The sequence below is a fragment of the Leucopleurus acutus genome, assembly GCF_964270905.1.
Source record: "Leucopleurus acutus genome assembly, chromosome: 1".
Classification (NCBI taxonomy): Eukaryota; Metazoa; Chordata; class Mammalia; order Artiodactyla; family Delphinidae; genus Leucopleurus; species Leucopleurus acutus.
The window spans coordinates 197303542-197317466 of record NC_139142.1 but is presented as its reverse complement, the minus strand read 5'-3'; the positions used below and the strand labels follow the sequence as shown (position 1 = coordinate 197317466).

Below are 13925 nucleotides of genomic sequence, written 5' to 3'. Positions count from 1 at the left end.
GCAGGCGAGGACAGCAGAATGCAGGCTTGGGGGCAAAGTCACTGAGTTTGCCTTCCTTTAAATCTCTATGTCCTTTCCCCTTAGTTAATTACAGATGGTGAACGTACATGACATGCATAATCCTTCCATTGAAAGTGCTCAGAGAAAGGGTATGAAATGGTACTTTTCAAATGAACATAATGTTACCAGGAGCAGACTGGCAAAAGTTTTGGTGATGAGAATTTCAGATTTTAGAACGGATAAGGACATCAGTGATCATCTTCTCTGAGACTGTTTTAAGACTGTTGTCAGACTCTTTGGAAGCAAATGCAAACAGAAAGCCAGCAGATTTTGTAATTATACCTTGTAAAGCTGTTTTCTGCTTCTAGACACCCTAATAAGCATACCCTGTTCAATTTAATGGGGTATTAAATGGGGTATTTTATTTGTACTTTTCCATCACTTCTGCAAAAAAACCTTCAAATATCATTATTAGATCTTTGTGAGTGACCTCTTCTGCTTGTTTCCACAGGTAGACCATGGTGGGGGGTGGGGTTTGGTTTTTTCTTTTAATTTTTATTGGAGCATAGGTGATTTACAACGTTAGTTTCTGCTGTACAGCAAAGTGAATCAGTTATACATATACATATATCCACTTTTTTTTTAGATTCTTTTCCCATATAGGCCATTACAAGAGCATTGAGTAGAGTTCCCTGTGCTATACAATAGGTCCTTATTAGTTATCTATTTTATATATAGTAGTATGCATATGTCAACCCCAATCTCCCAATTTATCCCTCCCCCCTTTCCACCCTGGTAACCATAAGATTGTTTTTTTACATCTGTGACTCTATTTCTGTTTTGTAAATAAGTTCATTTGTACCATTTTTTAAGGTTCTACATATAAGCGATATCATATGATATTTCTCTTTCTGTGTCTGACTTATTTCACTGAGTATGACAATCTCCAGGTCCATCCATGTTGCTGCAAATGGCATTATTTCGTTCTTTTTTATGGGTGAGAAATATTTCATTGTATATATGTACCATATCTTCTTTATCCATTCATCTCTCGATGGACATTTAGGTTGCTTCCATGTCCTGGTTATTGTAAATACATAGTGCTGCAGTGAACACTGGGATGCATGTATCTTTTTGAATTATGGTTTTCTCCGAATATATGCCCAGGAGTGGGATTGCTGGATCATACAGTAGCTCTATTTTTAGTTTCTTAAGGAACCTCCATACTGTTCTCCATAGTGGCTGTACCAATTTACATTCCCACCAACACTGTAAAAGGGTTCTCTTTTCTCCACACCTTTTCCAGCATTTATTTTTTGTAGATTTTTTGATGATGGCCATTCTGACCAGTGTGAGGTGATACTTCGTTGTACTTTTGATTTGCATTTCTCTAATAATTAGTGATGTTGAGCATCTTTTCACGTGCCTTTTGGCCATCTGTATGCCGACAGACTAGTTTTATAGATAAGACATTGAAGCCTGCAATAGCCAAGTGGCAAAGAAACTCAGCAAAAACTCAGCAGCTATTCTCTCATTCCATTTCTTTTTATTAAACCAACAATTTGAACAGACCATCAGCCCTTATTTCAACTCCTTTAGCTTAGCGTTTTTTTTAACTTATAAAATTAGAACTGCTTCCTATGTTAAAATGAAACATTGGGAGGTGACTTCAGATATTAATTAGGTAAATCAGAAGAGGGAACATGGGAAAGTATTGTTGCCTGTGTTCCTGTAAATTATCTATTAGTAAATTTTGGTGATCTCTAACACATGCACAAAATACAGACCAAAACTATGTTGTTTCCTTAGTGGACTTAGAGCTTAGGGGGAAAAAACATTTACAAGAAACCTCATTATTGTCCATGGCATCAGATTTTCTATCTCCTAGGTCACTGTAACTGGCTTATGAGTGCATGACCACTACTACCCTTTGTAGTTCCAAAATTCTGAAATTCTCATTCTGAAAACTGTATCATAAGGTGAAAGTGATGCGGCAGCTCACATGCCGGGCAAGTTGGTGCGGGGCGCAGGAAGAGGGGGTTCGCGCTGTTTTGACTTTGCTGGAGTCAAGCCTCAACTGTGACTGTGGCCCCTCCTGCTCCCACCAGCTCTCCTTCAGCTTCTCCCGGTTCAGGAGAAAGAGGGTGTATGTTATCGTGCTCAGCTGTTGAGAGAGAAAGACAGCAACAGTAATGGCAGATGGATGCTGCAGCCGTGTGGCTGACAGGGGCTTGGTGCTCCAGCCGGGTGTCAGGCCTGAGCCTCTAAGGTGGGAGAGCCGAGTTCAGGACATTGGTCCACCAGAGACCTCCTGGCCCCACGTAATATCAATTGGCGAGAGCTCTCCCAGAGATCTCAGTGTCAACGCTAAGACCCAGCTCCACTCAACAACCAGCAAACTCCAGTGCTGGACACCCCATTCCAAACAACTAGCAAGACAGGAACACAACCGCACCCATTAGCAGAGAGGCTGCCTAAAATCATACTAAGTTCACAGGCAGCCCAAAACACACCACCAGGCACAGTTCGGCCCACCAGAAAGACAAGATCCAGCCTCATCCACCAGAACACAGGCACCACACCCCTCCACCAGGAAGCCTACACAACCCACTGAACCAACCTTACCCACCTGGGGCAGACACCAAAAACAACGGGAACTATGAACCTGAAGCCTGCGAAAAGGAGACCCCGAAACACAGTAAGATAAGCAAAATGAGAAGACAGAGAAACACACAGCGGATGAAGGAGCAAGGTAAAAACCCACCAAACCAAACAAATGAAGAGGAAATAGGCAGTCTTCCTGAAAAAGAATTCAGAGTAATGATAGTAAAGATGATCCAAAATCCTGGAAACAGAATGGAGAAAATACAAGAAACGTTTAACAAGGACCTAGAAGAACTAAAGAGCAAACAAACAATGATGAACAGCACAATAAATGAAATTAAAAATTCTCTAGCAGGATTCAATAGCAGAATAACTGAGGAAGAAAAACAGATAAGTGACCTGGAAGATAAAGCAGTGGAAATGACTACCACAGAGCAGAATAAAGAAAAAAGAATGAAAAGAATTGAGGACAATCTCAGAGACCTCTGGGACAACATTAAACACACCAACATTCGAATTATAGGGGTCCCAGAAGAAGAAGAGAAAAAGAAAGGGAATGAGAAAATATTTGAAGAGATTATAGTTCAAAAAACTTCCCTAATAAGGGAAAGGAAATAATCAAGTCCAGGAAACGCAGAGTCCCATACAAGATAAATACAAGGAGAAACATGCCAAGACACATATTAATCAAGCTATCAAAAATTAAGGGAAAATTAAGGGAAAAGCAACAAATAATATACAAGGGAATCCCCATAAGATTAACAGCTGATCTTTCAGCAAAAACTCTGCACGCCAGAAGGGAGTGGCAGGACATATTCAAAGTGATGAAAGGGTTAGGGTTAGGGTTAGGGTTAGGGTTACTCTACCAAGATTACTCTACCTAACAAGGATGTCATTCAGATTCAACGGAGAAATTAGAACCTTTACAGACAAGCAAAAGCTAAGAGAATTCAGCACCACCAAAACAGCTTTACAAAAAAATGTTACAGGAACTTCTCTAGGCAGGAAACACAAGAGAAGGAAAAGACTTATAAAAACAAACCCAAAACAATTAAGAAAATGGTAATAGGAACATACATATCGATAATTACCTCAAATGTAAATGGATTAAACACTCAACCAAAAGACACAGAATGGCTGAATGGATACAAAAAAAAGACCCATATATATACTGTCTACAAAAAACCCACTTCAGACCTAGGGACACATACAGACTGAAAGTGAGGGGATGGAAGAAGATATTCCATGCAAATGGAAATCAAAAGAAAGTTGGAGAGCAATTCTCATATCAGACAAAATACTTTAAAGTAACGGCTATCACAAGACACAAAGAAGGACACTACATAATGATCAAGGGATCAATCCAAGAAGAAGATAGGACAATTGTAAATATTTATGTGCCCAACATAACAGCACCTCAATACAATAAGGCAAATGCTAACAGCCATAAAAGGGGAAATCGACAGTAACACAATCATGGTAGGGGACTTCAGTAGCCCACTTTCACCAATGCACAGATCATCCAAAATGAAAGTAAATAAGGAAACACAAGCTTTAAATGATACATTAAACAAGATGGACTTAATTGATATTTATAGGACATTCCATCCAAAAACAACAGAATACACTTTCCTCTCAAGTGCTCATGAAACATTCTCCAGGATGGATCATATCTTGCGTCACAAATCAAGCGTTGGTAAATTTAAGAAAATTGAAATCATATCAAGTATCTTTTCTGACCACAACGCTATGAGACTAGATATCAATTACAAGAAAAAAAACAAACACATAGAAGCTAAACAATATGCTACTAAATAACCAAGAGATCACTGAAGAAATCAAAGAGGAAATCAGAAAATACCTAGAAACAAATGACAATGAAAACACGATGACCCAAAACCTATGGGATGCAGCAAAAGCAGTTCTAAGAGAGAAGTTTATAGCAATACAATCCTACCTCAAGAAACATCTCAAATAAACAACCTAACCTTACATCTAATGCATTTAGATAAAAAAGAACAAAAAAAACCCCAAAATTAGCAGAAGGAAAGAAATCATAAAGATCGGATCAGAAGTAAATTAAAAATCGTATGAGGAAACAATAACAAAGATCAGTAAAACTAATAGCTGTTTCTTTGAGAAGATAAACAAAGCTGATAAACCATTAGCCAGACTCATCAAGAAAAAAGGGAGAAGACTCAAATCAACAGAATTAGAAATGAAAAAGCAGAAGTAACAACTGATACTGCAGAAATACAAAGGATCATGAGAGATTACTACAAGAAACTCTATGCCAATAAAATGGACAACCTGGAAGAAATGGACAATTTGTTAGAAAAGCACAACCTTCCGAAGCTGAACCAGGAAGAAATAGAAAATGTAAAGAGACGAATCACAAGCACTGAAATTGAAACTGTGATTAAAAACCTTCCAACTGGGCTTCCCTGGTGGTGCAGTGGTTAAGAGTCCACCTGCCGATGCAGGGGACACGGGTTCATGCCCCGGTCTGGGAAGATACCACATGCCGTGGAGTGGCTAGGCCCGTGAGCCATGGCCGCTGAGCCTGCACGTCTGGAGCTTATACTCCACAACAGGAGAGGCCACAACAGTGAGAGGCACACGTACCGCAAAAAAAAAAAAAAAATCTTCCAACTAACAAAAGCCCAGGGCTAGGTGGGTTCACAGGCAAATTCTATCAAACATTTAGAGAAGAGCTAACACCTATCCTTCTCAAACTCTTCCAAAATATAGCAGAGGGAGGAACACTCCCAAACTCATTCTACGAAGCCACCATCACCCTGATACCAAAACCAAAGATGTCACAAAAAAAGAAAGCTACAGGCCAATATCACTGATGAACATACACGCAAAAATCCTCCACAAAATACTAGCAAACAGAATCCAACAGCACATTAAACGGATCATACACCATGATCAGGTGGGGTTTATCCCAGGAATGCAAGGATTCTTCGGTATACGCAAATCAATCAATGTGATACGCCATATTAACAAATTGAAGGATAGAAACCATATGATCATCTCAATAGATGCAGAAAAAGCTTTTGACAAAATTCAGCACCCATTTATGATTAAAAAAAAAACTCTCCAGAAAGCAGGCATAGAGGGAACCGACCTCAACATAATAAAGGCCATATATGACCAACCCACAGCCAACATCATTCTCAATGGTGAAAAAGTGAAACCATTTCCACTAAGATCAGGAACAAGACAAGGTTGCGTACTCACCATCATTATTCAACATAGGTTTAGAAGTTTTAGCCACAGCCATCAGAGAAGAAAAAGAAATAAAAGGAATACAAATTGGAAAAGAAGAAGTAAAACTGTCACTGTTTGCAGATGACATGATACCATTCATAGAGAATCCTAAAGATGCTACCAGAAAACTACCAGAGCTAGCCAATGAATTTGGTAAAGTAACAGGACACAAAATTAATGCACAGAAATCTCTTGCATTCCTATACACTAATGATGAAAAATCTGAAAGAGAAATTAAGGAAACACTCCCATTTACCACTGCAACAAAAAGAATAAAATACCTAGGAATAAACCTACCTAAGGAGACAAAAGACCTGTATGCAGAAAACTATAAGACACTGATGAAAGAAATTAAAGATGATACAAAAAGACGGAGAGATATACCACGTTCTTGGATTGGAAGAATCAACATTTTGAAAATGACTATACTACCCAAAGCAATCTACAGATTCAATACAATCCCTGTCAAACTACCAATGGCATTTTTCACAGAACTAGAACAAAAAATCTCACAATTTGTATGGAAACACAAAAGACTTTGAATAGCCAAAGCAATACTGAAAAAGAAAAACGGAGCTGGAGGAATCAGACTCCCTGACCTCAGATTATACTACAAAGCTACAGTAACCAAGACAGTATGGGACTGGCACAAAAACAAATATAGATCAATGGAACAGGATAGAAAGCCCAGAGATAAACCCATGCACATATGGTCATCTTATCATTGATAAAGGAGGCAAGAATATACAATGGAGAAAAGACAGCATCTTCAATACGTAGTGCTGGGAAAACGGGACAGCTACATGTAACAGAATGAAATTAGAACACTCCCTAACACCATACACAAAAATAAACTCAAAATGGATTAAAGACCTAAATGTAAGGCCAGACACTATCAAACTGTTAGAGGAAAACATAGGCAGAACACTCTATGATGTAAATCACAGTAAGATCCTTTGTGACTCACCTCCTAGAGAAAAGGAAATAAAAACAAAAATAAACAAATGGGACTTAATGAAACTTAAAAGCTTTTGCACAATAAAGGAAACCATAAACAAGACGAAAAGACAACCCTCAGAATGGGAGAAAATATTTGCAAATGAAGCAACTGACAAAGGATTAATCTCCAAAATATACAAGCAGCTCATGCAGCTCAATATCAAAAAAAACAAACAACCCAATCCAAAAATGGGCAGAAGACCTAAATAGACATTTCTCCAAAGAAGATATACAGACTGCCAACAAACACATGAAATGATGCTCAACATCACTAATCATTAGAGAAATGCAAATCAAAACTACAATGAGGTATCACCTCACACCAGTCAGAATGGCCATCATCAAAAAATCTACAAAGAATAAATCCTGGAAACGGTGTGGAGAAAAGGGAACCCTCTTGCACTGTTGGTGGGAATTTAAATTGCTACAGCCACTATGGAGGTTCCTTAAAAAACTAAACAGAACTACCATATGACCCAGAAATCCCACTACTGGGCATATACCCTGAGAAAACCATAATCCAAAAAGAGTCATGTACCACAATGTTCATTGCAGCTCTATTTACGATAGCCAGGACATGGAAGCAACCTAAGTGTCCATCGACAGATGAATGGATAAAGAAGATGTGGTACACATATACAATGGAATATTACTCAGCCATAAAAAGAAATGAAATTGAGTTGTTTGTAGTGAGGTGGATGGACCTACAATCTGTCATACAGAGTGAAGTAAGTCAGAAAGAGAAAAACAAATACCATATGCTAGCACATATATATGGAACCTAAAAAAAAAGTAAAAAATGGTTCTGAAGAACCTAGGGGCAGGACAGGAATAAAGATGCAGACACAGAGAATGGACTTGAGGACATGGGGAGGGGAAAGGGTAAGCTGGGACAAAGTGAGAGGGTGGCATGGACACATATACACTACCAAATGTAAAACAGATAGCTAGTGCAATGCAGCTGCATAGCACAGGGAGATCAGCTCAGTGCTTTGTGACCCCCTAGAGGGGTGGGATAGGAAGGGTGGGAGGGAGACACAAGAGGGAGGGGATATGGGGATATATGTATACATAGAGCTGATTCACTTTGCCATACAGCAGAAACTAACACACCATTGTAAAGCAATTATACTCCAATAAAGATGTTAAAAAAAAAAAACTGTATCAGTGTGCCTCCAGTAATATTAGGGTTATTTTAAGTTATCATTTCATGCCCTTTCTCTGAGCACCTTAAGATGCAGGACTGAGCACTGATTTCATACATTATCAGATGTAATTCACCAAGGAAAAGGGATATAAAGAGAAACTGTCTGGTCCCCAGCTGGCTTGTGGAACCATAACCATGCAGAGGATCACTTCAGAGTAAATTACTGGAATGGAGATGTTTGAGTCCTTGCAATGCATTTCTTCAAAATTGGTACCATGTGTCCTGTCCTCAAACTGTGTCAAGTAGGGTGAGTGTGATCCCTCTGTGGTCATGGAACGTTGCTATCATGGAACCCTCTTATCGATGCTCTGGATGAATAGGGGCAACACCGGCCAGGGAAGCTAACAGGTAAAGGAGGAAGGTACAAAGGTGAGTAGGTTATGCTAGGCTTTCTCTCACTGAGAGCATCTGTCAAGTCCCCAGCATTCCTCACCACGTGGAATCTCTAGCAGTTTCACCACCATCAGTGTCGTTGTTCAGCCTGGATGTAAATGATACTTGGGGCTGGAGAATCAAGTGAATAAGTCATCAGTACGTGTGTGGCACAAGGGACGTGGACCAGGATGAAGGAGCAATAAAAACCTTGACAGGCTAAGAAGAGCACAGGCAGAATGCTCAAATCTAGTTAAGAAGGTGGAAGGAAAGATGTGAGCAGAGGGACTTCCCTGGTGGTCCCGTGGGTAAGACTCCACGCTCCCAGTGCAGGGGGCCTGGGTTTGATCCCTGGGCGGGGAACTAGATCCCGCATGCCGCAACTAAGACCAGGCACAGCCCAAATAAATAAATAAATAATAAAAACAAATCAATAAATATTAAAAAAAATAAAAAAGACGTGAGCAGAGGCAGGACCCAGCACTAGGTCACAGGCTCTGAAAACACCCATGTTTCCAGCCAGGGGAAGCACCAGAACCACCACCCCACCCTGAGTTCACCCTCACCTCCTGGTGGGGTAGGGAAGTGTGGCCTAGAGTTTCTGCATGTGGGTCAGGACGAGACTCAGGATCCTTCCAACCAACACAGTTAAAACCAGGAGCACATGAACCAGTTCAACTGAGGCGATGCTCACTTCTCTCTAAAACCAGATAGGCCTGCTTTGGTGAATAACATTTTAGATCCAAGAATATTTTTCTTCCTCTTTTCTTTGACAGCAGGTGTGTGCGGCAGGGCTGGGTCTCTCCTTGGTTTTTTTGGGAGTCTCCAGAGGCAGAGGTCCCCAGCACATGGGCTACAGTAGAGCTGCTTCTTCCCACGTGGGGAGGCGGGGGGGGGGGGTCGCACACATGGAGTGTGCAGTCCTGCTGGGAAGGTCTCATTTTTTGTCGAAGTTCCCTTGCAACAGTGGGGAATTCAGTGAGGCCCAACAGCAACTGAAAATTGGATTTACGACCGAAGGCAGCTCCAATACATCGGGACAATTAGCATTCATGTCGCTGACTACAGTTACTTTCATAAAGTGTGAGTTACTTTCATAAAATGCATCATGGCCTTACATGACTGTGATTACTAGAGCAATGATGGGCTCTTTCTGGATAGAGCACAGAGCCTAGGGCTAAAGAGGCAGTGACACTAGTTAGATCTGTGGATCACTTAGTCCCCTGGGACTCAATTTTCTCATCTGTAAAATGAGGAATTAGGTGATGTCTATCCTTCTTGCACTCCAGCAGTCCATGGTTGTTTGCAAGCTCACCTCTCAGTGAGGTGAGCCCAGTTGTGTGGAGAAACGTGTGGGCAGACTTGGCTTTTTGTAGGGTTTACTTTTAGCCATTTTTTGCCGTAAAAGGTCCAACCCAATTTAAGGTAACTCCTTTCCACCTTGTTGGTTCCTGGTCCACCTCAATTCTATTCTAGGGTTTCTGGGTTGGTATAAGCCAAACACCCACCAAGTGTCTGTAACTGGACTTGCACCTAACCTGGGAGGCCTGAGAACGTGCCAATTTTTAAGATGCCATGTTCGAGTGCTGTAAACCATCAAATCTCCCCTGGGGTGATTTCAATTATTGCATGGATCCTCTCAGAAGTACTCCCCCCAGTATTATATTGGTAATTACTGCTCTATTTCACCCAGTAGTTTTCACGTTAGAGCTCATTTCTTTTATGTTCCATTCCAGATTAAAACATCGGTTATTTGGGCAACCCCGAATGTTTCCTTCTCGATCCCGTTATGGGTAATAATACTAGCAATACTTCTTGGATTACTGGTTCTGGCCATTTTAACCTTGGCTTTGTGGAAGGTAAGTTTATTTGCTTTCTTTTCCTTTTTCAGTAGAGAGGCCACGGAGAGGATTTAGAAGGATATACCTAGGATTTTAAAAGACAAGGCTAGAGGCATGATTTGGGAATTTCCAACATAGGGACATGAAGGGAAAATGGTCTTGTTTGCTTTGGCAAACTTAGTATGCTTGTGAAACTGACATTTAAGAAGATTGAGGGTGTTTACTGCCGCTTTTATCTTGTAATTTCTTGTAAATAAATGTAAAGAGAGTTGGACTTTATTAACTATGACCTGTGATCTTCTTTCCAATATGCTTGGAGTGATCATGTTATGATGAAGACTTCTTTTTCTTATTTAATTAATCGAGATCTTAAGCTTTTTGTTGACACAATCCTATCAGCAATACTTTGAGAGTTTTCTTTATAAGCACTACACGGATGCAATTAATATAGTAATTAATTATTACATGGGTTTTCAATGACACCACATAGATCATGCATGTTCTAATATTCTCAGACTTGCTTTTTTGATCTTGTCAACTAGTCCATCTCCATTAAGAAGCCTTAACTTACTCTGTCATGTGTTTTGCTGAAGTTTCTACTAAAAGTCTACAATGTGAGTTAATTTCTGGTCCCCAAACCACAGTACTGCCAAGTTTCACAGAGCTTTCCATTCCAAAATAGAAACAATGTCACAGTGACATGACTGTGAAAGTAATTAATCCAGTCACATCTTAGTTAATCGCTATTGTTGGCATTCTCCAAAATCATAGTGTATTTTTATTTTGAAACAACATGAGGCATGCTTAATAAACTGAGAAAACCTTGCCTTTTGAGTTAAATAATGGCTTTCCTGATCATTATCAGCTGTTTTGTGCCATCCTGAGCCCACAAGGGTCTATTGCACAGTCTACCTTTACAAATAGACTTTCATGTTAGTCTGTTATTTATAGAAACTTTATGTCCATAAATGATGCAACGATACATAGCAATTGATAGAATATTGCACTAGTCCTACAAAGGAAAGATGACTCAATGGTTGTAAGTCAAACCCAACAAATTGGGCTTCCAACCTAAGAAACAATAAGAATTAAGGTTCTAGGTTCCTAGGAAAAGTTATATTCTCCTAGACCAAGTACTCCTTTGAAATTCAGGAGAATGAAAATTCTATAATCACCTCTTCCCAGAGTTGCTAATTGATTTTCAGAGTCACGAAGATGTTCTGGGATTGAAATAAAGGACCCATCTAATTTTCCTCCATATACTGTATGTTCCACCAAGTGCAGAGAGATAGACAAGCATCTCCTCACTTCTTCCTTCAGTCCATCCCAAGGTACCCCACAGTCCACTTCAGGAATCTGCCATCCCTGGCTGGCAGTTCACATTGCTGCTGGCTCCAGAAACATGTCGAAAGCAGAAAGGGACTCCTTGGGCCAGGTTGCTGTAACCCCAGAAAAATATACGAGGTCCATAAGTGGTTTATATAAAATGAACATTCTCCCACCACCATGGACATGGCGAGAAGGACACAGACGCTCTGCGTAGGCAATGAATTCCTCTCTGCAGGTAAAGAACACACTGCTTTCACCTCCTAATTTGGAGAATTGAGCAGATTATATTCTCAGAGCACCAAGTTCCTTAGACAGCAAATAAAGGGAAAACTCTTAGAATGAGGACTTTCACAAATTCTCAGGATGACCTGACTTGCTAGCCTGTTTCTCTCTTTGTAGTGCGGATTCTTTGACCGAGCAAGACCCCCCCAGGATGATATGAATGACAGGGAACAGCTGACCAATGAGAAAACCCCTGAGGCGTGAAAAGGAAAACCAAAGACCAAACAAACTCCGACACTGGTCCAGTTCAAAGAAAAGAAGGATCAGGAAGGTTCAACCAAGGTTTTCCTCTACCTGCCAGTGTCCTAAGAATTGGAAAGGCCGTGGTATCACCTTGTCTACACTGTGCTTTAGAAAAGCTGCCTCGGATCCCAGTGACCCTTTTCCGGAAGGAAGCATCCTTGACGCTGCAGAAACAATGGACAATCGCGGAAGATGTCTTTGGCTTGAGTCCTTCCGTATTTGGCAGACACTTTGAAATGGGTATGGGAACATGAGGTTGCTTTCCAGATAAATCCAACTGAAGTCTCAAAGATGCAATGTCTGAATTAGGATAGACTTTAGAAGGTGAACTAGGACCAAACCTTCCGACACTACTGTATCCAACGGAATATTTGACACCTCCCTCTGGAAAAGAAACATTTCTAATGACGTTACTGCTCAGGGAGACCAACCTATGCTGTTGGGACTGTGAAAGTACTTTGGAAACGGCAAAGATCATCTTTGTAAGTGAGGATAACGATTTATTTATTTATTTTCCATGGCTCTAGGCTGATACTCTAGAGGATTTGGAAATTAAGATTTGGTTCGCTGGTTTTCAAAATCACTCACTAGATTTCCTTCCGAGATATCCAGTTTGTGCATAATATATCATTTAGCAGAACTTAGTCAGGATTTAGACAGCGTTAAAGAAAAGCAAACTGGTATTCGAAGACCGTTTCACTCAACACCTTGCTGCCTTCTACCTGAAATTACTTTTATTCACACTTTCCAGGGCCTCACATCTGCTTAATTCAGCTTTGCAAAAAGTTGCATTTGTATTTCCTTTTACAAAAAAAAAATAATAATAATCTTTCCGTTGACTTAATTAGCAATATGCAAATTTCCAGGGACTCTTGACCCTAGGTGGTGCTTAAAAGCAATGGTAAAATTTCTAGAGTCCATTAATGAAAAAGCAATTTAATAATTTGGGTGAACATATTATTTTTAATATCTACCAGAGGCAGTGCCAACATTTAGCTTGGTATTAAACACCTATTTTTTTCTGCTACACCTCAAACTTATATTCACAGAAAAGACGTGTTAAACATAAATAGGAGGAAACATAAAGTTAGGCAGATGTGAGATGAACCTAGAAAACATGTTCCTAGGGATTTTATTTAGAATTGCCTATTCCCACCTTACTATTCATTTTTACTGCTAATCTTTATAGTACATGACTTTGGAAAATAATTTTTACTTAAGCTATTTTCCCATTGTCTTTAATTTAACCATCACAGAAACTTTATGTTTAAAACTCTTGTAAATAATCCATAATCATGTGTAACAGTATCATTTTTCAAGTAAAATTGACCAGCCAAATTTATATAGTCTGCCCAAGTTTGTATCCTTTTTATGATAATGAAAAACTATTATGAAGAGATGCTGAACAAATTTTATATTTATGTGCAATATTTTATAGACCTACGTATCAAAAGCATGTTTACACTGGCATTAGTTATTTTTAAAATTAATATCCTGAATATTAAGTATGATAGAACCAGCAGACCCAAATCCTTAAGTTTATGAAGCAGTTGGAAAATTTATATCCCTATTTCAATAATCACACTTGATTTGAAAGATGAGCCAGACTCACAGACACTAAATTTTCGGTCATGACTTAACCTGGAGAGGAGCCATTTGGTTACAGCTGCACAACTTCTTTGGAAACCAAACGAAAGGCACATGGACGAACACACTGAACAGTTTGTATTCTGTCCGCTTGTGAGTTAAATTCTGTCACGGTAGTGGTTTCA

General features: G+C 39.7%; 1 protein-coding gene across 2 annotated transcripts in view; it reads left to right on the top strand.

The window, feature by feature from the left end:
- The window catches only part of ITGA8 (integrin subunit alpha 8), a gene marked incomplete at both ends in the record, with an annotated part of 178153 nt that extends 166039 nt beyond the window's left edge, over positions 1–12114 (top strand). For both annotated transcript variants that reach the window (XM_082844951.1, XM_082844950.1), the window contains 2 exons: positions 10195–10317; positions 12028–12114. In XM_082844951.1, coding sequence (XP_082701077.1) covers positions 10195–10317; positions 12028–12114 — 210 coding nt within the window. The remainder of the gene's footprint in view (positions 1–10194; positions 10318–12027) is intronic.
- Positions 12115–13925: the final 1811 nt, after the last annotated feature.